A 24,520-nucleotide genomic window follows, 5' to 3' on the forward strand; every position below is an offset into this window, starting at 1 on the left:
AGCGCAGAATTGTACAGAGGACAGCCTTGTCACTTAACTGTCACTCCCAACGGCTCACAACTTGATCCCATACATAAACTGATGCCTATGTACTGCATGTGTACTTTAGTGTCTGTATCGCTGTCTAGAGCTAATTTTAAAGGAGGGGGGGATAGAGGAGGGGAAATAATAGAAACATAGATTTAAAAAAAAAATCTTTTATTATTATTATTATTAATAAAAAATCACATCAATACTTGGGCAGTGTAACTGTTGTGGCTGGTTAATGTAATGGTTAAGGGCTCTGCCACTGACCTAGGAGACCTGGGTTCGAATCTCGGATCTTCCTGTTCAGTAAGCAGCACCTATTATTCAGTAAGGAGACCTTGGGCAAGACTCCCTAACACTGCTACCCGCCTATACAGCGCATCCTAGTGGGTGCAGCTCTGACGCTTTGAGTCCGCCAGGTGAGAAACACGATATAAATGTTTGTTGTCTTGTCTAATTTGAACTGACACTTTCTTGCCAGGAATCTGCAAAAAAGTGAATTATATTTTTTTTCCTTGCTTGCCTGGAATTAAGCTTTAACCTACTTTCTGAATAATAAAAAATGGTACTTGCGTATTATCCCATCTAGCAGAATGGCTCTGCAGTAAGACAGGCTGGAAAAGTCTGCACTGTGTTTCTTGAGCAGCTGATTCACCACAGATCAGCTGCTCCGTTCTGCACAACTTTCTTGTGACCTCGTGGCAAGGTGCCCAAGTGTTTTGTGTGATAGCGTACACGCTGGGGACCTCTGTAAATAGAGACAGAGCAGAGCTCTGAACTCCATATCCGGGCTGATGATCCCCCAGCAACTCCACTACCTCTTCTCGCCAATCAGAACGGCAGCGCCCCGACATCCCCAAACTCGTCACTCTCCATCAGGGCTGCCATCAGAAATTTTGGGGCCCCTCACACATCATCAGGACTGGGCCCCCGGGCCCACCCACTGGCTACTGTGAAAGCCACCCACCCTGTGACCGCCAGTAACTGCTTTCATAGGCTAGGATTAAGGATATTTTAGTGGAAAACAATATGAAAAAAACGGGGGGAGCAGGCATGTGTAGTGGGCTCTCCTTATGGCCACCGCTTCCCCCGTTCTCTTCCGTCCCCCTCCGTTAGTCAGTAGCGACCCCAAGGACTTCTGGGTCGGGTGGTGGCGGCTTACTGTGCAGGTGATGCCCAGTGAAGCATATCCTTGTACACATCTACGTGGACGGGAGCACTCTGCGCATGCGCACTACGTAACTGTGACATTACAACTACATAGTGCACTTGCACAGAGCACTCCCACCTGGCCGCGTTAGCGCATACAAGGATACGCTTTGCCGGGCAGTGCCTGTGCAGTAAACCATCACCACCCTGACCCGGAAGTGAGTTCGGGGGGTCGCTACTGACTATCGGAGGGGGACTGAGGAGAACGGGGGGATCGGTGGCCATGTGGAGAGCCCACTACACATGCCTGCTCCCCCTGTTTTTTCATATTCTTTTCCACTAAGGTATTCTTTTTAATGCCAGCACGTTGGCAGGGCCAGATGTGTACTTTTTACCGCCCAAAGCCCATTTTCAAGTTAAGGTTACTGATCACAAGATTAGGGTGATTAAATTGACTGGGAACAGTCAGTGACATGACTATGTACTCTTTAAAGTGCTACAGAAGATGTCAGGGCTATATAAATACATAATAATACTATGGTAGGACATGAGACTAGGACTATGGTAGGATTAGATTGTGAGCCTCTCTGAGGACAGTCAGTGACATGACTATGTACTCTGTATAGTGCTGCAAAACATAATAATATGGTAGGACATTACTATGACTATGGCAGGAATAACAAAAGGAACACCCCATGTGTGAATAGCAGAGTAAAGGTGACCATACATCTGGCGATTTGGTGGCTGATCGACCATCCGATTATTATAATTGGATTAGATAAAAATCTATGCTGCCAAGTGCATGTCCGACCAACAATGCGATCAATTTCGGGATGAAAATTGGTCGCATTCTTGATCGTGCATGCTGCAAGATGTTAGGCGACTTGCTTGATTGAGTGCGCAGCGGGAATGGCATGCAACTTCCTGACAATCAACGAACGCGTCAAAACCCCCCGCGCTGTCCCCCACTAATGAAGATTGCCCCCCCCCCGGTGCCCTGTGTAAAGTATACATTACCTGTCCGTGGCCTGCGCTTGTCCCTCTGCTGCTCTGAGCACATTCTCCTCTCCATACACACACGCCCCATGTGGTTTCCTAGTAGGGTGAACCACGTGGGACGCGCATGTTTGCAGAGCAAGACAAAGACAAGACAAATAACATTTATATTGCGCTTTTCTCCTTGCGGACTCAAAGCGCCAGAGCAGAGCAGCAGCCACTAGGGCGCGCTCTATTGGCAGTAGCAGTGTAAGGGAGACTTGCCAAAGGTCTCTTACTGAATTAGTGCTGGCTTACTGAACAGGCAGAGCCGAGATTTGAACCCAGGTCTCCTGTGTCAGAGGCAGAGCCCTTAACCATTACACCATCAGCCAACTCAGAGCAGATATCCCAGGGGCAATGGGGGACAAGCGCAGGCCACGGACAGGTAATGTATACTTTCCACAGGGCACCGAGGGGACATTTACATTGGGGGGACAGCGTCAGGGCAGCGAGGCGGCGCACAAGGCTGATTCCATATCGATTTCAGCATGAAATTGATGGGGTATCGGCCTGGGTAGTATGAGCAGCTGACAGATCTCTCTCTTATCAGATTTGATTAGAGAGATATCTGTCTCTTGGTGGAATCTGTCCATACATAGCTAGATATATGGCTACCTTTAGGGAATGAGGGGAAATGACTGTGGGGGGAGGAGAAGGGGAACACTTGATGTGTCAGAGAGGGCAGAACTGACATAAGACAAGTGATAGGAGCCAGGCAGCCCTGTTTCAGCAGCTTTAGATGTCACGGCTGCTCAGGCTGGGGGAGAGAAATAAGGGGGAGACAGCTGGTCACTGAATCTGCAGCACAGCAGCTGAGGACCAGGCAGCGTGCTGCAAGTGTGTGCAAAATACCTGCTGCTCTGCACACAATTCACTCTCTCCTAGTCTCCTTGATCCTCAGTGTCCTAGTCTCCAATCTTCAGGATTCCTCACAGTGCTGCCCGTCTTCAAACTTCTTCCTCCTACCTCCTGGGCTCAAGTCTCGTCTCCCCTCAGCTCCGCCCCTCAGTGTCAGAGAGGAGAGGAGGGACGGCTCTCTCATCTCTGTCTGCCGTGCACCACGCTCGCTGGAGAGACTGGGGACAGAGGCAGCAACCCCAGCTCTTCTGCTGCTCAGACAGCGATGCGGAAATCCAGGGGCCCCCTGTAGTTCCCTCAGAGCATGGGCCCCGTCACTGATGTGATGGCTGTTCCCCCCCCCCCCCTCTGATGGCGGGGCTGCTCTCCATCACAACCTGTGCGTCCCCACTACCTCCTCCGCTCCCAGGCTAGCTCCCGAGGGAGTCAGTGTGGGAGGGATCCTGCCGGAAGCGCAAGCTCCGCCCACTCACTGCGATCACCACCCTTCTCTCACTGTTAGCTGAAAGGAATTCATGACGAATCAGCTGCTAAAGAAAAGTTGCATACACTTTTCAAGCCTGTCTAACTGACGAGCCGTCCTGCTAGGCGGGATAATACGTAAGTACCTAAAAAATATATATAGGTAGTCCCCGGTTAGCAAACGAGATAGCCACTGTACATTGTGCCATCTCTGTGCCCTGTACCTACTTTGCGCCCCCCTGTGCCTCCAGTGCCCCTTTCTGTGTCACCTCTGCCCTCTGCACCTGCTTATACAACTTTTCTTTGAATTTTTTAAAATCGATTTTCTTAAAAACTACAAGTCCAATTTGGAAAAAATTGTTTTTGACTTGTTCCAATGGAAACAGAATCTTGTTCCAATGGAAACATTTGAAGGAGTGACCGCTTTATTCCCATGACCATTGTGTTCATTATTGGCATTTAACTATATATATTTCTTATGAAAATGCTATGCATTTCTCTTTCTTTTGCTTCTCTGACTTCTCTTACTATGTGCCACACATGCATTTTTGGTGTTAGTCACAGTCCCTACATCCTTATGGTGGTCACTATTGATCCAATCTTTTTCATCCAATCTTACCATTTCTATGTAATATAAGGGAACTGCCCAAATTATCCATTCAATACATTCACTCATTTTACCCTTTACTACATAGATTTGGTAAAATTGGATGAAAAAAGATTGGATCATTAGTGGCCACCTTTAGGAAGGGAACTTTCCTTCCTTGATGCTCAACTTTTGTAGGCAGATATAGCTGCTAAATTATAATCTAATGTTTGTGTTCATTAGCTACACTGTGGATTGATCCTATCTCTGTTATGCATGTTTTCTTACACAGAATCCTGTTTTTCTGCTGTAGGGGCTTTATGCCATAGTGGAGTTTGAGAATCCCGAAGGAGTGGGTGAAGCACTTGCAAGACATGACATTAAACTAGAGAATCGGCGGTTAAAAATTAAACCCCGACAAAAGAAAGAATTCAAGAAAAAGAAAATTGGAACACAAAATCTGCAGCCTCCTGATCCAGAGGCGCTAAGCAAGGAGCTTAGTTGCTGTACTGATGTGAATATTTTAACACAAGACTCCCTTGTCACATTTTCAACTGTTACATTTACTGTGTATTATTTATTATGTTGGTTAATTTTAAGGGTAAGCCTCAACTTTCTTATGCTAGGTACACAGTATGAGATTTTCTGTACGATTTACTGTCAGATCGATTATTTCCAACATGTCCGATTTGATTTCCGATCATTTTCCATTCACTTCTATAGGAAATCGATCAGAAATCAGATCGGACATGTTGGAAATAATCGATCTGACAGTAAATCTGCCAGAAAATCTCAGTGTGTACCTAGCATTAAAGTAATACCAAGTTGAAAATAAACTGATGATATAAAACTGTTTCATGGTAGAGAACTTATGAGAACAGGGGAAAGATAAAAAGGGCCAATAGTTCATAGATTTTAGTCTTGTCTTTAGGTATAACAACATTTTTCATGCACATGTAATAGTACAGCATTTTTCTACTATTGATCTATTCAGGTCTCACTGTGTTTGCTCACATGCAGTTTTTTTCTTCAATTCATAGATGTTAGATCTGGTGTACTTCAAAGACTGTGTCGTTGAAGAGAAACAAACATTAAAAACTTAAAAAGTAGATTGAAACATCCAATAAAACAGATATCTGAAAATGCCATGCACCATAGGCGCCCACTGCCCTTGTGATTCCAGCACAGCACAATGCGCTTTTGAAGAGATCAGTAGCTGCACAGCACTTTGTCTTATAATCCATACAATATTCATATCAATCCGATTGTTGCTGCATGAACACTCTTTTATTAAAATGCATTGGTGCCGGAATTATTATATTTTCACCTCGGTATTCCTTCAGGAACATTAAAGTGCTTTCATTTCATCTGTATACATTGTAAGATTTAATAGTGAACTGCGGCACACATAGCCATGCATGATGCGACTATAGAAATTCAGCTGCGGCTTTGCACTAGCACCAGTGGCGCGTCTGATTCGGAAACTAAAGCCTAACCCCAGTGGAAGTGGGCCCTTATACTTTGTTCACTATACAAGTCTGAATGAAAAAAAGCACAACCGCTTCTTTACTGTTCACATACAGGAGTTGATCTTTCTTCTGTTTACATGGTCTATCCATGGAGGACTCCGTAGGACGACAGGCAAGAATTCAGTTCTGTGACTGAAAAAAATATGCAATCATGTGTACTGTGAAAAATTGGCAGCGCTCCTAATCGGGCTGGAACTGAAATGAAGCCAACAGAGGTGTGCAGCGCTCTCCAGAGACTTAAATCAATCAGATGCAATAATGGCAACCCGCCGGCGCCTGCACTGGTGCCCGCATCTCCATGTCATCTAGCACCTAGGCTCTCAATGTGTGGTACGCGTACCCCAGGGGGTACTTCTGATGGTTTCAGGGGGTACTTGGGCTTGATATACTTAACCAAGAATAACAAATTTAGAGTTTTAGAAAATGTTAAATCTTATTTAAACACGAAATTGGTATTATAGATAATTAAAAGCAATAGTAAATGCTTGGACATTATTTAGAAACAATTATCATGTACTACAATTAAATATATAGGGGTACTTGTGATAATGTTCACTATACTGGGGGTACTTGGTGAATACAGGGTTTTAAAAGGGGTACAGACCAATAAAATGTTGAGAAACACTAATTCTAGCGCGTACTGTGCGTGTGCGCACAACTACTGCACAGGCGCAGTACGTGCCAGATGACACAGGTGCAGAAGAGCCAACCCAGCTGGCGGGTCGCCATCATTGCAGCCAGTCAGCGGGAAAACTGTAGAGGACCGGGGCTGCAGCGAGGGAGTGAGATGGCTGCGAGGGGCTAGAAGAAGCCCCAGGTGAGTGAAAAATCGATTATATATTTCGCCTTGGAAGTCCTTAAAAGCCATGCCGCATTGTGAGCCACTGTGATTTTTCCTATAGTGCAGAGAGAGCTCTACCAGTCAACCAGGAGAATTACTTTGAGCTATATTGTTCAGGCCTCTTGCACACTGCAAGCGATTCAGATTCCGCTTTTTAATCTGTTTTTACATCCAATTCAGATTCCGATTTGCAGTGTGCAGGGAGCAGACTGCAAATCTGAATCAGAATCTGATGTAAAAACTGATTAAAAAGCGGAATCTGAATCGGAATCGCTTGCATTGTGCAAGAGGCCTCAGTGGTTAAAATATTTGCATTTACAATATTTGCTTGTAACTGTTTGCTGCTGTTAATCTTTTGAAGGTAGAGCATCAGATGAAGAAAGTGGTTGCCTTGTGCTCTCCCTCCCATCATGAGAGTCGTCTTCGAGATCTGCTTCTTTCACTGCTGAAAGAAACTTTCACTGAGTTTTTTCCAGGTGACTTATCAAAATCTGAGTGTGTGTTGCTGTGTACTACTTCTTCTAGGATACTATTTGTATATTCTCTTTGATAGCCTGCCAGCTTTACCCCTTTGGTTCTTCCGTAAATGGCTTTGAGATCAGTGGCTGTGACTTGGACTTGTATTTGGAGATGGGAGAAGCTGAAGACAAAACAGAAGAAATAAAACGGCATATGAAGAAAGAAGAAAAGGCAACTACTGAGAATGAGACAGAATGTTTGGAGGGAAAAGACTACAAAGAAATAATGGAAAGTGAAAAGAGTGAGCATGATGATGATGATGATGATGATATTGATGAAGATGAGGTAAGGCCCAGAATTTACCATATAACATTGCTTTGATTTAAATTGCACTTTACACTGAATGTGAACCCAAGCATGAGACCCTTATTTGCCAGTATAGGTGGTTTGACCTAAGATTTTATACCTGTTACTGATTTTACTACTCACTACCTATACAGGTATATATATTAAAGGTCAACTGAAGGAGAGGGAGGGAGAGGGATATAGAATCTGCCATATTTATTTCCTTTTAAGCGACACCAGTTGCCTGGCTGTCCTGCTGATTCTCTGTCTCTAATACTTCTAGCCATTGACCCTGAACAAGCGTGCTGCAGATCAGTTGTTTTTGACATTGTCACAAGATTAGCTGCCTGCTTGTTTCTGGTGTGATTCAGACTACTGTAGCCCAATAGATCAGCAGGACTGCCAAGCAACTGGTATTGTTTAAAGAGACACTGAAGCGAAAAAAAAAATTATGATATTATGATTTGTATGTGTAGTACAGCTAAGAAATAAAACATTAAGATCAGATACATCAGTCTAATTGTTTCCAGTACAGGAAGAGTTAAGAAACTCCAGTTGTTATCTCTATGCAAACAAGCCATTAACTCTCCGACTAAAGGTAGCCATACACTGGTCGATTTGCCATCAGATTCGACCAACAGATAGATCCCTCTCTGATCGAATCTGATCAGAGAGGGATCGTATGGCTACCTTTACTGCAAACAGATTGTGAACCGATTTCAGCCTGAAACCGTTCACAATCTGTTGTGGTGGTGGTGGTGCTGCCGCCGCTCCCCCCGCCCGCGTACATTACCTGCTCCGCCGGCGCCACTTCAGTCCCCAGGTCACTGCTGCTCCATCTCCGCTCTGGTCTCCGGCCCCGGCATGCTTTACTTCTTCCTGCCCGGTAGGAAGTTTAAACAGTAGAGCGCCCTCTACTGTTTAAACTTCCTGCCGGGCAGGAGGAACTGAAGCATGCCGGAGACCAGCGCAGACATGGAGCAGCGGTGACCGGGGGTAGTCGCGCCGGCGGAGCAGGTAATGTATTGCCGCTCTATTGCGTCGGTCGTCGGGCACTCGAACGCCGCTAGCGACGCACTCCCTACCTGCGGGCGATCGACGATAATTTTCCGCACGGAGCGATCGACGGGATCGGACGAAATGGATCGAAATTCGGCGTGTAGCACGAACGATTGGCAGCAGATTCGATCCCAGTGATCAAATCTGCTGTCGAAACGGCGGCAAATCGGGCCAGTGTATGGCCAGCTTAAGTCTTAGTCGTGGAGAGGGCTGTTATCTGACTTTTATTATCTCAACTGTAAGTGAACTGTTTACTTTTTCTCTGCTAGAGGACAGGTCATTACTTCACAGACTGCTCTGAAAGAATCATTTTGAATGCTGAGTGTTGTGTAATCTGCACATAATATAGAATGATGCAATGTTAGAAAAAACACTATATACCTGAAAATAAAAGTATGAGAATATTTTCTTTGCTGCTAATCTTCTAGTAATTATTCATAGTACACGACCAATTCACTATATCATATATATTTTTTTTCGCTTCAGTGTCTCTTTAAAAGGAAATAAATAATGCAGCCTCCATATTCTTCTCACTTTAGCTGTCCTTTAACTACTGTATATTTATTTTGGTTACCTCGACAGTTTTATAATACAGTGCTCTGTTTTTAAGCTTTAAATCATTGGGGCTTGCACTTTTACTGGTTTCCTTGACTCTTGAGGATTTTTGAATACATTTTTTGATGTCCTGTTGTTTCATAATAAAATGGTTTACTATTTCTAGAGTAAGAGATCTGAGCAATTGCCTTTTAAATGTAGCATAACTTGCAAAGTAAACTTTTTCAATACTTTGTACTGTCTGAAGGCATTAATAGCTAATCTATAAAAACCTGTAATATGCTGAGTTTACATGGATAGTTTGAAGGTGTTTAACTACCAACTGAACTGCTGCGGGTTTATGTGAATTGAAAACTGCCTGGAACATTTACACATATGCAGAAGGAGGATGGCATGATTAAAGGGGATTAAAGAGAAAATGCTGCATACAGAGCTCTCAACCACAGGGAAGGCGGGGTTGTGTTGGGATGTAGCAGTTTTTACACACTGGCGAACTCAGGGGGCTATTCCGGGTGTCTGGAACCTCCCCCCTGCACTGAGCTGTGTATTCAGCCAGGGAAGCCCGCATAATATAAACAGCCTCATTCTCCCTCCCTTCTTACTTCTGGTGCCTCCCTCCAGCTAATAGAATGAGAGAGGCAGCCAAGCTTCCCTCACAACCCTCACAAGAAGATGCAGCCTGCAGTGAGAGAATGTTGATTATGGAGTCCTGGACTCTCCACAGCACAGAAGTGTCAGACATGATGAAATTAGAGTGCAGGCAAGCTGGTAAATATGCACAGCATGATGCAGAGCTTGCCTGGACTCAGGGTCTGTGGGCAAACATCTGTCTGGTCTCTCCCCATTGTTATGACTGCATGTGTGGATAAGGTGTGGATAACAAGCTGAAAAGTTTTTGACAGTCCCTAGACTCCAGGAGGGCTTCTTTCTGACTTGTGTGAGAGACTGACAGGGACAGGAGTCCGATTACAGGCAAGTAGCCTGTCTGATGTGGGACTGCAATACAGATAAGTTCTCTGCTCCATCTCAGGCTATTCTCAATTTCTCCACTCCTCTCTCTGGGCTAGTGCAACGCCAAAATGACAATAGCAATCGCTAGCAATTTGTGAGTGTGATTTTGTGAAGTGATTTTCAGAGCGATTTTTGAATGAATTGCTCAAAAACATGCTACATGCAGTATACCTGCGATTTTGAAAAAATCACAACGCTGCTGTGGGAACACCCACATAGGGTAACATTAGCCAAGCGCTTTTCAAATCACTGTTGATTTGAAAAACGCTCAGAAGCACTCTTGGTGTACACCAGCCCTCCCTCATTCACCTTTGTTTCCCTCTTCCCCTAGAGCTGACTGTGTGTTCTTGTCATACAGGAAAGCTAAATAAAAGTGCAATCCTGGTGAGGCAAAATATTATTATTTAGTATTTATGTAGCGCCGACATCTTCCGCAGATGCATATATCCCTGCATCATATGGGTATCGCTTGCGCTATGTGAAACTATGTAGCATATTCCACTGAATTGTCCAAACTAAGTCTATCTCCTGTTCCTCTCTTGGGGAGTTGTTCCAGCGCTGTACCCCGTTCACATTTGCTGCTACCAGAAGCCCTCAGAAACACTAGTGTCCTTGAGTACTTCCAAAGATAGGCAGCTCCGTAATACGCCAGCGCACTTTTGTGCATGGGCAGTATGGAGCCACCTGTATTCGGAAGCACTCGGGACATACGTGCTTCTGGACCTTTCAGGAATCCCCCCCCCCTTAAAAATCCTGCGTTTGCCCCTGTTACACTATGACTCCTGAAATTGCCTAGTAAAAGCAGTGGTATGGGGTGTCTATTAGCTGCCTCTTAAACACTGCAAACCTGTAATGTTTGCCCCAAATAGGTACTCAGCTAGGTAGAGGGTTTATCCAGAGGCTCCCCTTATTTTCCTCCTCCTCACAATTACAGCTCTGAAACCCTTGCAAACCTGTCAACAGAGTTTGGTTGCGCTGCGCAAGTGTAGACTGCACACTAGCTCAGAGCTTATTTGCCAAGCCCATGCAGCAGCTTCATGCTACTGTGCAGATGCACGCTATTCTGCGCAGCACGGGCACACTTGGTCTCGTACAGACTTCAGGGTCACAGTGCTGAAATAATAAGGTGGCGAGAAGCCTCTGGAAGATCTGTTTGGGGCACTTTTTTTTTTTTTACCGCACAGGTTTTCTTTAATGCATATGATAGATTTGCATTAACTGGCAACGTACAAAATGTTGTAAGTTGCATGCCTGCCATTTTTGGAATATATATAATGAAAGTGCCTATCTGGCTGGATGCTGTAGGACCATTTAGCGTTAAGTTCAGTTATATTGGACAGATGGCTGTTCAGACTCCTCTCCCTTTCCCCATCCTCACAGCGACTAGCTGGAAGGGAAGGGAGAAGTTTGACCTCTCCACCTACTCCCTGTGCTGCTGAAAGATCAGCACCATCTACTGATCAGCAAAATCTTATCTTCATGCCCTTGCTCATTGTATTAATTAAAAAAAAAATAATTCTATCCATATACTACCCAATGTCTTTATGAAAGGGTTAAATAAAAGAGCAGTGAGGCATATGGGTTATCTCTTAATAACTTATACACACGATTGTTCTTGGTCAAAGGTGTATGAGTGAGCTTTGTACAGACCCACTTGCTTTGTGCCAACTGTGCCACCCATAATGGTCTATAGAGGAGGGAGGCGATGAACACGTAGCACTTGTTCATCATCTGTTTAGCGATCCAGCACAGGGGATTAATACTCAATGTTGTAGTGCTAGATTTTCATCTAAAGGTAGCCATACACTGGTCGATTTGCCATCAGATTCGACCAACAGATAGATCCCTCTCTGATCGAATCTGATCAGAGAGGGATCGTATGGCTACCTTTACTGCAAACAGATTGTGAACCGATTTCAGCCTGAAACCGTTCACAATCTGTTGTGGTGGTGGTGCTACTGCCGCCGCTCCCCTCCCCGCCGCATACATTACCTGCTCCGCCGGCGTGACTGCCCCCGGTCACCGCTGCTCCGTCTCCGCTCTGGTCTCCAGGTCCGGCATGCTTTACTTCTTCCTGCCGGGCAGGAGCGCCCTCTACTGTTTAAACTTCCTGCCGGGCAAGAGGAACTGAAGCATGCCGGAGACCAGAGCGGAGACGGAGCAACGGTGACCGGGGGCAGTCACGCCGGCGGAGCAGGTAATGTATTGCCGCTCTATTGCGTCGGTCGTCGGGCACTCGAACGCCGCTAGCGACGCGCTCCCTACCCGCGGGCGATCGACGGTAATTTTCCGCACGGAGCGATCGACGGGATCGGACGAAATGGATCGAAATTCAGCGTGTAGCGCGAACGATTGGCAGCAGATTCGATCCCAGTGATCGAATCGGCTGTCGAAACGGCGGCAAATCGGGCCAGTGTATGGCCAGCTTAAGTGTATAACAACGATTCACCATCTTATCTAAGGAAAACATAGCATTTGTGTGTAGCTATATACACTCACCTAAAGGATCATTAGGAACACCTGTTCAATTTCTCATTAATGCAATTATCTAATCAACCAATCACATGGCAGTTGTTTCAATGCATTTAGGGGTGTGGTCCTGGTCAAGACAATCTCCTGAACTCCAAACTGAATGTCAGAATAGGAAAGAAAGGTGATTTAAGCAATTTGAGCGTGGCATGGTTGTTGGTGTCAGACGGTCCGGTCTGAGTATTTCACAATCTGCTCAGTTACTGGGATTTTCACGCACAACCATTTCTAGGGTTTACAAAGAATGGTGTGAAAGGGAAAAATATCCAGTATGCGGCAGTCCAGTGGGTGAAAATGCCTTGTTGATGCTAAAGGTCAGAGAAGAATGGGCCAACTGATTCAAGATGATAGAAGAGCAACGTTGACTGAAATAATCACAACCACTCGTTACAACCGAGGTATGCAGCAAAGCATTTGCGAAGCCACAACACGCGCGACCTTGAGGCGGATGGGCTACAACAGCAGAAGACCCCACCAGGTACCACTCATCTCCACTACAAATAGGAAAAAGAGGCTATAATTTGCACGAGCTCACCAAAATTGGACGGTTAAAGACTGGAAAAATGTTGCCTGGTCTGATGAGTCTCGGTAGAGTCAGAATTTGGTGTAAGCAGAATGAGAACATGGATCCATCATGCCTTGATACCACTGTGCAGCCTGGTGGTGGTGTAGTTGTGTGGGGGATGTTTTCTTGGCACACTTTAGGCCCCTTAGTGCCAATTGGGCATCATTTAAATGCCACGGGTTACCTGAGCATTGTTTCTGAGCATGTCCATCCCTTCATGACCACCATGTACTCTGATGGCTACTTCCAGCAGGATAGTGCACCATGTCACAAAGCTCGAATCATTTCAAATTGGTTTCTTGAACATGACAATTAGTTCATTGTACTAAAATGGCCCCCACAGTCACCAGATCTCAACTCAATAGAGCATGTTTGGGATGTGATGGAACAAGAGCTTCGTGCCCTGGATGTGCATCCCACAAATCTCCATCAACTGCACGATACTATCCTATCAATATGGGCCAACATTTCTAAAGAATGCTTTCAGCACCTTGTAGAATTAAGGCAGTTCTGAAGGCGAAAGGTAGTCAAATACCGTATTAGTACGGTGTTCCTAATAGTACTTTAGGTGAGTGTGTGTGTGTGTGTGTGTGTGTATGTATATATATATATATATATATATATATATATATATATATATATATATATATATATATATATATATATATATATATATATATATATATATATATATATATATATATATATATATATATATATATATATATATATATATATATATATATAATATTATATTATATTTGTTTTTTTTTACGTAGGAGTTCTAAAATTAGGGCAACCGCTCATGGGGAAAAGGAGACAGCATTGTCTGGTCCCATTGCGTACCAGGCATTGCAGTCACTCAATGTACCCTGAGTCCTAATGTATAAGTGTCTTTAGTTTGATAAAACCATTCCTTTACTGTAGTTTAGGATTACAGCAGCCTTTTTGTTTGAGCCAGAGGTAGATAATGTTGTGATGTGTGCTTTCCCTTGCATAAGGTAACAAAGTGTTGTCTGAACACACATTCCACCACAATATAACATGTTCAGCGTGTATGCATGTGAAAGATAATGCAGCTAATGTCCTGAGTACAGTTGGATTATGCCTGTATGATTAACCATCATCCAGTGTCTATGGGCAGCTATAGGAAATGTGTATATGTACAATTTTGATTTTAGGTAGAAAAAACGGAAGGTCCGCACCAGTCCAGGGTTCCAAGCTTTATTAGGACATATCCATTAAAAGAAGCAGGGGTACAAGCATCAGTTAGCTGACATGTTTCGAGCCATTCAGGCTCTTAATCATTTTTTTATTTTAGGTGTCAGAAATAGCATGGGTTTGAATATTTCCATACAAAAGCAGAACACAATTCTTTAATAGTAAAGCTGAGATAACCATTCTCATCAAACCTATGCCTGGTTTCTTTACAGAGTATTACTCCTGGACTGTCCTTACGGGGCCTCTCAAATGATGAAATTCTTAATTTAGTTGAGAGAGTTTTACGTCAGTGTGTTCCTGGAGTCCATGGGGTCCAAACTGTTCCTTCTGCCCGGCGCCCAGTTGTACGTTTTCAGCACAAAACATCTGGACTGAGGGGAGATATCACTCTTAATAACAGGTGAAATAGCTTTGTTGTAATTATTTCTTTATGCCATGACTGTAAATCCTGAGTTTACACATATTTCCTTTTTGTTCATAATTTTTGAAACCAGGCTTGCCTTGCGGAACTCCCAGTACTTGCACCTCTGTTCTGATCTAGACCCCCGGGTTCCACAGCTGGTGTATACCGTTAGATATTGGGCTCGAATAAACCAACTGGCAGGTGAGCATAAAGAGCAATGTTAGGGAAAAGTTCAAGATCAAGTAACATTAATACATTGATTTAAAGCACTACTGAAGTGAGAGGAATATGGAGGCTGGCATGTTTATTTTCTTTTAAACAATGCATATTGCCTGGCTGTCCTGCTAATCCTCTGCCTCTAAAGGTGCGTACACAAGCACTACTACAGAGCACCACCGGTCCGTGAGACCCTCCCACTGGGCAGTCATTCTCCCGACAGTAGTGCGTGTGTACAGTCTGTCTGCAGACTAATAAGGCTGTTTCTGAACGATCCGCTCAGTGGATTTGTCTTAACCACTTGAGGACCGTGGGCTTTACCCCTCTTAAGGACCAGACCCTTTTTCTCCATTCAGACCACTGCAGCTTTCACGGTTTATTGCTCGCTCATACAACCTACCACCTAAATGAATTTTGGCTCCTTTTCTTGTCACTAATAAAGCTTTCTTTTGGTGCTATGTGATTGCTGCTGCGATTTTTACTTTTTATTATATTCATCAAAAAAGACATGAATTTTGTCAAAAAAATGATTTTTTTAACTTTCTGTGCTGACATTTTTCAAATAAAGTAACATTTCTGTATACATGCAGCACGAAAAATGTGGACAAACATGTTTTTGATTTAAAAAAAAACCCATTCAGCCTATATTTATTGGTTTGGGTAAAAGTTATAGCGTTTACACACTATGGTGCAAAAAGTGAATTTTCCCATTTTCAAGCATCTCTGACTTTTCTGACCACCTGTCATGTTTCATGAGAGGCTAGAATTCCAGGATAGTATAAATACCCCCCCCCCCCCCCCAAATTACCCCATTTTGGAAAGAAGACATCCCAAAGTATTCACTGAGAGGCATAGTGAGTTCATAGAAGATATTATTTTTTTGTCACAAGTTAGCGGAAAATGACAGTTTGTGACAAGAAAAAAAAAAATTCCATTTCTGCTAACTTGTGACCAAAAAACATGAAATCTGCCACGGACTCACCATGCCCCTCTCTGAATACCATGAAGTGTCTACTTTCCAAAATGGGGTTATTTGTGGGGTGTGTTTACTGTCCTGGCATTTTGGGGGGGTGCTAATTTGTAAGCACCCCTGTAAAGCCTAAAAGTGCTCATTGGACTTTGGGCCCCTTAGCGCAGTTAGGCTGCAAAAAAGTGCCACACATGTGGTATTGCCGTACTCAGGAGAAGTAGTATAATGTGTTTTGGGGTGTATTTTTACACATACCCATGCTGGGTGGGAGAAATCTCTCTGTAAATGGACAATTGTGTGTAAAAAAAAATCAGAGAGATTTCTCCCACTCAGCATGGGTATGTGTAAAAATACACCCCAAAACACATTATACTACTTCTCCTGAGTACGGCGATACCACATGTGTGGCACTTTTTTGCACCCTAACTGCGCTAAGGGGCCCAAAGTCCAATGAGTACCATTAGGATTTCACAAGTCATTTTTGTTCCAAGACTACTCCTCACGGTTTAGGGCCCCTAAAATGCCAGGGCAGTATAAGAACCCCACTAATGTCCCCATTTTAGAAAGAAGACACCCCAAGGTATTCCGTTAGGAGTATGGTGAGTTCATAGAAGATTTTATTTTTTTGTCACAAGTTAGCGGAAATTGATTTTAATTGTTTTTTTCACAAAGTGTCATTTTCCGCTAACTTGTGACAAAAAATAAAATCTTCTATGAACTCACCATACTCCTAACAGAATACCTTGGGATGTCTTCTTTCTAAAATGGGGTCATTAGTGGGGTTCCTATACTGCCCTGGCATTTTAGGGGCCCTAAACCGTGAGGAGTAGTCTTGAAACAAAAATGACCTGTGAAATCCTAAAGATACTCATTGGACTTTGGGCCCCTTAGCGCAGTTAGGGTGCAAAAAAGTGCCACACATGTGGTACCGCCGTACTCAGGAGAAGTAGTATAATGTGTTTTGGGGTGTATTTTTACACATACCCATGCTGGGTGGGAGAAATATCTCTGTAAATGACAATTGTTTGATTTTTTTTTTTACACACAATTGTCCATTTACAGAGCGATTTCTCCCACCCAGCATGGGTATGTGTAAAAATACACCCCAAAACACATTATACTACTTTTCCTGAGTACGGCGGTACCACGTGTGACACTTTTTTGCAGCCTAGGTGCGCTAAGGGGCCCAACGTCCTATTCACAGGTCATTTTGAGGCATTTGTTTTCTAGACTACTCCTCACGGTTTAGGGCCCCTAAAATGCCAGGGCAGTATAGGAACCCCACAAGTGACCCCATTTTAGAAAGACACCCCAAGGTATTCCGTTAGGTGTATGGCGAGTTCATAGAAGATTTTTTTTGTCACAAGTTAGTGAAAAATGACACTTTGTGAAAAAAAAACAATATAAATCAATTTCCGCTAACTTTTGACAAAAAATAAAATCTTCTATGAACTTGTCATACACCGAACAGAATACATTGGGGTGTCTTTTTTTTCTAAAATGGGGTCACTTGTGGGGTTCCTATACCGCCCTGGCATTTTACAGGCCCAAAACCGTGAGTAGTCTGGAAACCAAATGTCTCAAAATGATTGTTCAGGGGTATAAGCATCTGCCAATTTTGATGACAGGTGGTCTGAGGGGGCGAATTTTGTGGAACCGGTCATAAGCAGGGTGGCCTTTTAGATGACAGGTTGTATTGGGCCTGAACTGATGGATAGGAGTGCTAGGGGGGTGACAGGAGGTGATTGATGGGTGTCTCAGGGGGTGGTTAGAGGGGAAAATAGATGCAATGAATGCACTGGGGAGGTGATCGGAAGGGGGTCTGAGGGGGATCTAAGGGTTTGGCCGAGTGATCAGGAGCCCACACGGGGCAAATTAGGGCCTGATCTGATGAGTAGGTGTGCTAGGGGGTGACAGGAGGTGATTGATGGGTGTCTCAAGGTGTGATTAGAGGGGGGAATAGATGCAAGCAATGCACTGGCGAGGTGATCAGGGCTGGGGTCTGAGGGCGTTCTGAGGGTGTGGGCGGGTGATTGAGTGCCCTAGGGGCAGATAGGGGTCTAATCTGATAGGTAGCAGTGACAGGGGGTGATTGATGGGTAATTAGTGGGTGTTTAGGGTAGAGAACAGATGTAAACACTGCACTTGGGAGGTGATCTTACGTCGCATCTGCGGGCGATCTATTGGTGTGGGTGGGTGATCAGATTGCCCGCAAGGGGCAGGTTAGGGGCTGATTGATGGGTGATTGATGGGTGATTGACAGGTGATCAGGGGGATAGATGCATACAGTACACAAGGGGGGCGGGGGTGGAGAGAATCTGAGGGGTGGGGGGGTGATCAGGAGGGAGCAGGGGGCAGTTTAGGGAATTAAAAAAAAAATAGCGTTGACAGATAGTGACAGGGAGTGATTGATGGGTTATTAGGGGGGTGATTGGGTGCAAACAGTGGTCTGGGGGGTGGGCAGGGGGGGTCTGAGGGGTGCTGTGGGCGATCAGGGGGTGGGGGGGGGAAATCAGTGTGCTTGGGTGCAGACTAGGGTGGCTGCAGCCTGCCCTGGAGGTCCCTCGGACACTGGGACCACCAGGGCAGGAGGCAGCCTGTATAATACACTTTGTATACATTACAAAGTGTATTATACACTTTGTATGCGGCGATCCGGGTGCTAGTAACCCGCCGGCGCTTCCGAACGGCCGGCGGGTTACAGCGCGAGGGGGGCAGAGCCAGGCGCCGGTGGCCGATCGCGTCACGAATGACGCGATCGCGCCGCCCATGCCCGTACAAGGACTGCCGCCTCTGTGCATGCGGCGGTCCTTGCGGGATCCACTTTCCGGCCGCCCATGTGCAGTGGGCGGTTGGTAAGTGGTTAACTTTGTCACAGACTCTGAACAAGAATGCAGATCAAGTGCTCTGACTGAAGTCCGATTAGCTGAATGTTGTTTCAGGATAATGATTCAGAGACTAACTACTGCTGTAAAAGTGATTAGCAGCGAGAGTGCAAAATGGCACAAGCTAATTTGGGCGCACCATGTGTTGCTATAGGCCGTAATGTGAATTATGGCTATAGCAGGGCTCCCACAGTAATGTGGGCGCCCTTAAAAAACGGATCCTATAAAAAAATATTAAAATAAAAAAAACAAATGGATGCCAAATTACTATATAGTATAATAGCAGAAACACAATGTATATATTGGTTAAAATCTGTAGATAAAGGATTGACCAAGGATACCAATTTTTTATATTGGATTGGTATGAGATTGTTTATTGACACTAATGGTGCCCATACATGTTACAATTTTTTTTCATCCAATCTCACTATTTCTTTGTAATATAAGGACTGCCTAAATGATCCTTTCAGTATATTCACTTAATTTACCCTTATACTACATAGAAATGGTAAGATTGGATGAAAAAAATTGTACCATGTACAGGCACCATAGGACAGATAGTGACATATTACAACAGGATCTTGACAACATGGCCATATGGCAGATGAAATTTAATGTTGATAAATTCAAAGTCTTGCACCTAACGTATCAAAGGTAGATCACCATATAAAATAAATGGCATACGGCTGGGAACATCAGACTTGGAGAAGGACTTAAGAATACTGGTTGATAACAAGTTAGGTAGTCGTATACAATGCCAAGCAGCAGTAGCTAAAGCAAATAAAATGTTGGGATGCATAAAAAGGGAAATAATATCTCGAGATGCTAGTATACTACTCCTTTTTTATAAATTGTGAGGCCACATCTGGAGTATGGGATACAGTTTTGAGCACCACACTATAGAAAGGACATTAACCATCTAGAATAGGTACAAAGAGGGTCAACTAAATTAATCAGAGGGATAGAAAATCTCAAGATATATATATACACACTGTACAGCGCTGCGTAATATGTCAGCGCTATATAAATACTAAATAATAATAAAATAATAATTTACTAAGAAAGGTTGGATAAACTGGGCTTATTTAGCTTGGAAAAAAGGCGACTGAGAGGTGACCTTAATTAACTTGTATAAATACATCAGAAGGCAATACAAAAGCTTGGCAGATGAGCATTTATTGTACAATGGACAAGGAGGCATGATTTGCGTATGGAAGAAAAAAAGTTTTGCCATCTATTTAGAAAAGGGGTCCTTCACAGTGAGAGTGGTTAAAACCTGGAATACCTTACCTCAGGAACTAGTTATGGCAAACTCTATATCTGCATTTAACCACTCAAAGCCCCCCTCCGCAGCGCTATACCGCCCTCCGTCTCCTGCTCAAGATAGGCGGTACAGGACAGCGATCCGTCCAATCGGAGCCCGGGGATCGCCGATCTCCTTGCCGGCGCTGCTGTGACAGCAGCGCCGTACGATGTAAACACCGGGGATTTTTTCCCCGGGTATTTACATTTAGCCTGCGAGACGCAATCGGAGGCTCGCAGGCTGTTCACGGAGCCCCCCGCCGTGAACTGACATGGACCGTTTCCATGGAAATCCACAAAGACCAGCCGCCGCCTATCGGCGTTAGCTGGTCGTTGAGTGGTTAAAGAGAGAGGGCTTGGATGCTTTCCTTGCATTGAAGGGCATCCACAGCTATAATTATTAGGTAGTTCCCGAGAGAGTTGATCCAGGGATTTATCTGACTGCCACCTGAAGTCGGGAAGGAGTTTTTCCATTACAAGGCCAATTGGCCTAGGCCTTGTAAAGTTATTTGCCTTCCCCTGGATCAACTGGGGATATGTGCAGGTTCAGGATGGTGGTTGATTTATTTATTGGGGGGGGAGGGGGTTGGACTTGAACGGATGTCTTTTTTCAACCAAACTAACTGTTTTTAATGCCATAATTATTTTTCGGCCCAGACAAATATTGCTTCCATTCTGCTCTTAGCTTGCTTTTGAACTCGGAATTTACAATGCCTCTACGCCAGTCTTGAGTTTCAGTAATGTGAGGATTGAGTAAACAGAGGGCATTATCTATTTGTCATAAATCAGCATCTTCTCAAGACCATATTTGGATGTTCTGTTTCAATAAAGGCATCTTTATGAATTATATTTATGTTCGCAAAAAAAAATCTATGTATCTCCTTTTGATGTTGCATGTATATAGCTGTCTGTTCTCTCAAATTTTCTGGCACTGCCTTTGGGCTTGATAAACATAGTGGACCAACACCAGCAGATCACATGGTTCCCCAATCATCACTGACTGTGGAAACAGTGGACTTCATGCAACTTTGATCCTGTGACTGTTCTCTTATCCGCCAGACTTTTGGATCTGGATATACAAATGAAATGCTAAATTTACTTTCATCTGAAAAGAGAACTTTGGACCACTGAGCATCAGTCCAGTCCATGTTCTCCTTATACCAGGTAAGACACTTCTGATATTATCTCTGGTTCAGGAGTGGCTTGACACTAGGAATATAGCCATTGTAGGCCATGTCCCAGATAAGTCTGTGTGTTGAAGCACTGACTCTAGCCGCAAGTCTACAAAATTCAACCCTTTCACAATATACTAATTGTCTATGATACTGAATTTTAGTTTCTCAATAGCTGTAAGTCATTATAATGCAGAAGTATGGAGGAGCCCCAGTATAAGAACCTCTGATTCCTCAGAAGGAAACACCACTGCCGTGCCCAGGATATATCCTTTTACTCCTCAAGTAAGCATTACACAGATGTCACAGCGCTAGGTGATTCAACTTTCAGGCACATAATAGATGCATTCCACCTCCAGAAATCCCTCTTATATAGCTTCCAGACCTGTAAGTGATAAAGAGGGATGCTCTGTGGATTGATTCAAGAAATCTTTATTAAGCATAAAAGCATCAGCCAAGGTATAGCAAGATCCACTTACATCTGGAGGGTCCTATGCCAGTTAGGACCCTCTCCGGTACACACACTTCCCACCCTTGTGGTACTCAATAGGATACTTGTGTTCACTGCACGGCTTTGCCCGCTCTCGTCCCGACTAGTTTCAACTTTCCACCGTCATCGGGGGGATACGAGAATGAGCAGGCGAGCGTACATTAGATATAAAATAATTTAATTACCTTCCCTGTCATTCTGCCTGTTCCTCCATGCCACCCGGTCGATATCCGGACCACTTCCGGTTTGCCGCCATAGTATTTCCGGTGACGTTACTGGCTTAATGCGTTCTACCAGTTTATGCGACATTAATGGGGCATCGGAATAGTGCTGCTACAGTATGCGCTTCTGCACATAAGTAACTTGTCAGCAAGAGAAATTAAAGGGCTAGTTATGGCATATATACCTCCCGTGGAGGAGCAAGCACCGCTGGGGGAAAAATACAATGATCATATGAGTAAATACATTGCAATTATAAAAACTAGTAAAAATCATTAGGAAATCATAACATTAAATTACAAGCAGGTTAGTTATCTATGATAACGGACTATAGTATACAGCATAGAGATATAAGAAAAGTCCTACAGAGACATTGGCATGTATTGCTTGCAGATCCAGAGTTGGCACAAACCTAATGTAATCTACAGAAGGGCTCCTATTCTTAAAGATTTGTTTACTCAAAGTTCAATTGATATCCCTAGGAAACCGTCTGGATATAAGTCATTATAATGTTAGACTAAGACTAGACTAGTATTCTTCTTTTTACTAATGTATTGATTTTCTCAACACTTAGGTAACCCATTAGGTGGTGGACCCCTGCTGAATAATTATGCATTGACGTTACTTATAATTTTTTTCCTACAATCGAGAAAGCCTCCTGTTATTCCTAGTCTCAGCCGACTTAAAGAGTTGTGTGGTGAGTATTTTTTAAAATGTTTAACTTCCTGAAATTTATGGCATGGTGTTTTTTTTCTGTCATTTATATATGTATGTTTTAGGAGATGAGCCCACACATGTCATTGATGGCTGGGATTGCACTTTCCCTTCTGACCCCACACAACTACCAGCTACTACAAATGAAGAGAATCTTGGTGAGACATTCCATTTACATTATTCAGTTTTCTATGCTCTGTAAATCTATTCTAACAAGCATTTTTGGCCTTAAAGGGGCACTACAGCGAAAAACTGTAAAATTTAAAATATGTGCAAACACATACAAATAAGAAGTACATTTTTTTCAGAGTAAAATGAGCCATAAATTACTTTTCTCCTATGTTGCTTTCACTTACAGTAGGTAGTAGAAATCTGGCAGAAGTGACAGGATTTGGACTAGTCCATCTCTTTATAGGGGATTCTCAGGGATATATTTGTTTTCAGAAGCACTTAGTGAATGGCAGTTGCTCTGTCCAACTGCCAAAAAAATGTGTAGGAAGCAGGGAAGCTGGCCAGCAGCATTGTTTAAATCATTTTTAGGGAATATCTTTATAAAGAATAAAAGCCTTGCTGAAAATCCCCTATAAAGAGATGGACTAGTCCAAAACCTGTCACTTCTGTCAGATTTCTACTGCCTACTGTAAGTGACAGCATTATAGGAGGAAAGTAATTTATGGCTCATTTTACTCTGGAAAAAATGTACTTCTTATTTGTATATGTTTGCACATATTTTAAATTTTACAGTTTTTCGCTGTAGTGCCCCTTTAAAGCCAGTAGAAAGGAGTGAGATTTCCAATGTGGTTTTATATTTTTTTCATTAGCAAATTATTTTGTTGTATGTATGCTGAGCTTGAACAAGGTATATTTTTGATTATTCTAGTTTTTTTATCCTACAGTAGAATCCCTTTATAGTAAACTCCAAGGGACCAGGTAAAATAGTTTACTATATCAGAAATTGCCCTACTCAAGCACAAAGTCTACTATAGTACTGTATCTTAATTCTGTCAATAATCGGTAATCGATTACTGGCTAACGGGCCAAACAGGTTTACTATATAACAGAAGTTGTATTGTATCTGAGTGTACTATACCAGGTGTTACTCACATATACACATAATGGTGCTTGGCAGGGACCTGGATGTTCGATTTAATATACCCAACCTTTCACTATATCACAGTTTACTATAACAAGATAATACTGTATATGCAAATATAATGCAGCACCACAGATTTAAGAAGCCATTCATAACCTCTTTTGAACACACTAACACCCCTAATTTCAAAAACTCAAGTAAAGACATGCGCAGAAAGGGCTTTTTCAAGTGAGACCCTTTATTGAATTAAATAAAATCTGAGCTTAGAAAAATGCCAAAATTATTTATTCTTTATGCTGGGAACACACAATACGTTTTTTCTGCGCGCTTCTTCGCTCGATCGATTTACCACTCGATTCTCTTATCTTCCGCTCGTTTTTTTTTTCATTCGCTTCTGTGAGGAATCGAGTGGTAAAACAATCCAGCGGAGTATCTGACATGACGGAATTTATTAATTAAACGCATCTATCATGCGGGAAAACTAAACATGTGTTCCCAGCATTAAACATGTACCACATTTCCACTTCTCCCTCTCCCCTTATCATAAACAGATTTTTTTATTTAAAAAAAAAATACCCCTAGCCCACTCTGACACTTTTTTGCAGCCTAGGTGCGCTAAGGGGCCCAAAGTCCTATGAGCACTTTTAGGATTTACAGGGGTGCTTACAATTTAGCACCCCCAAAATACCAGGACAGTAAACACACCCCACAAATGACCCCATTTTGGAAAGTAGACACCCCAAAGTATTCAGAGAGGGGCATGGTGAGTCTGTGGCAGATTTCTTTTTTGTGTGTGTGTGTGTGTGTCACAAGTTAGCAGAA

General features: G+C 43.4%; 1 protein-coding gene across 1 annotated transcript in view; it reads left to right on the forward strand.

Moving 5' to 3' along the window:
• TUT1 (terminal uridylyl transferase 1, U6 snRNA-specific) overlaps positions 1 to 24,520 on the forward strand; it is a 41,266-nt gene that overhangs the window by 10,983 nt on the left and 5,763 nt on the right. Inside the window, exons 3-9 of the mRNA XM_068260240.1 lie at positions 4,434 to 4,634; positions 6,852 to 6,966; positions 7,044 to 7,294; positions 14,447 to 14,634; positions 14,729 to 14,838; positions 22,466 to 22,588; positions 22,671 to 22,763. Coding sequence (XP_068116341.1) covers positions 4,434 to 4,634; positions 6,852 to 6,966; positions 7,044 to 7,294; positions 14,447 to 14,634; positions 14,729 to 14,838; positions 22,466 to 22,588; positions 22,671 to 22,763 — 1,081 coding nt within the window. The remainder of the gene's footprint in view (positions 1 to 4,433; positions 4,635 to 6,851; positions 6,967 to 7,043; positions 7,295 to 14,446; positions 14,635 to 14,728; positions 14,839 to 22,465; positions 22,589 to 22,670; positions 22,764 to 24,520) is intronic.

Source organism: Hyperolius riggenbachi, chromosome 11, assembly GCF_040937935.1.
Source record: "Hyperolius riggenbachi isolate aHypRig1 chromosome 11, aHypRig1.pri, whole genome shotgun sequence".
Lineage (NCBI taxonomy): Eukaryota > Metazoa > Chordata > Amphibia > Anura > Hyperoliidae > Hyperolius > Hyperolius riggenbachi.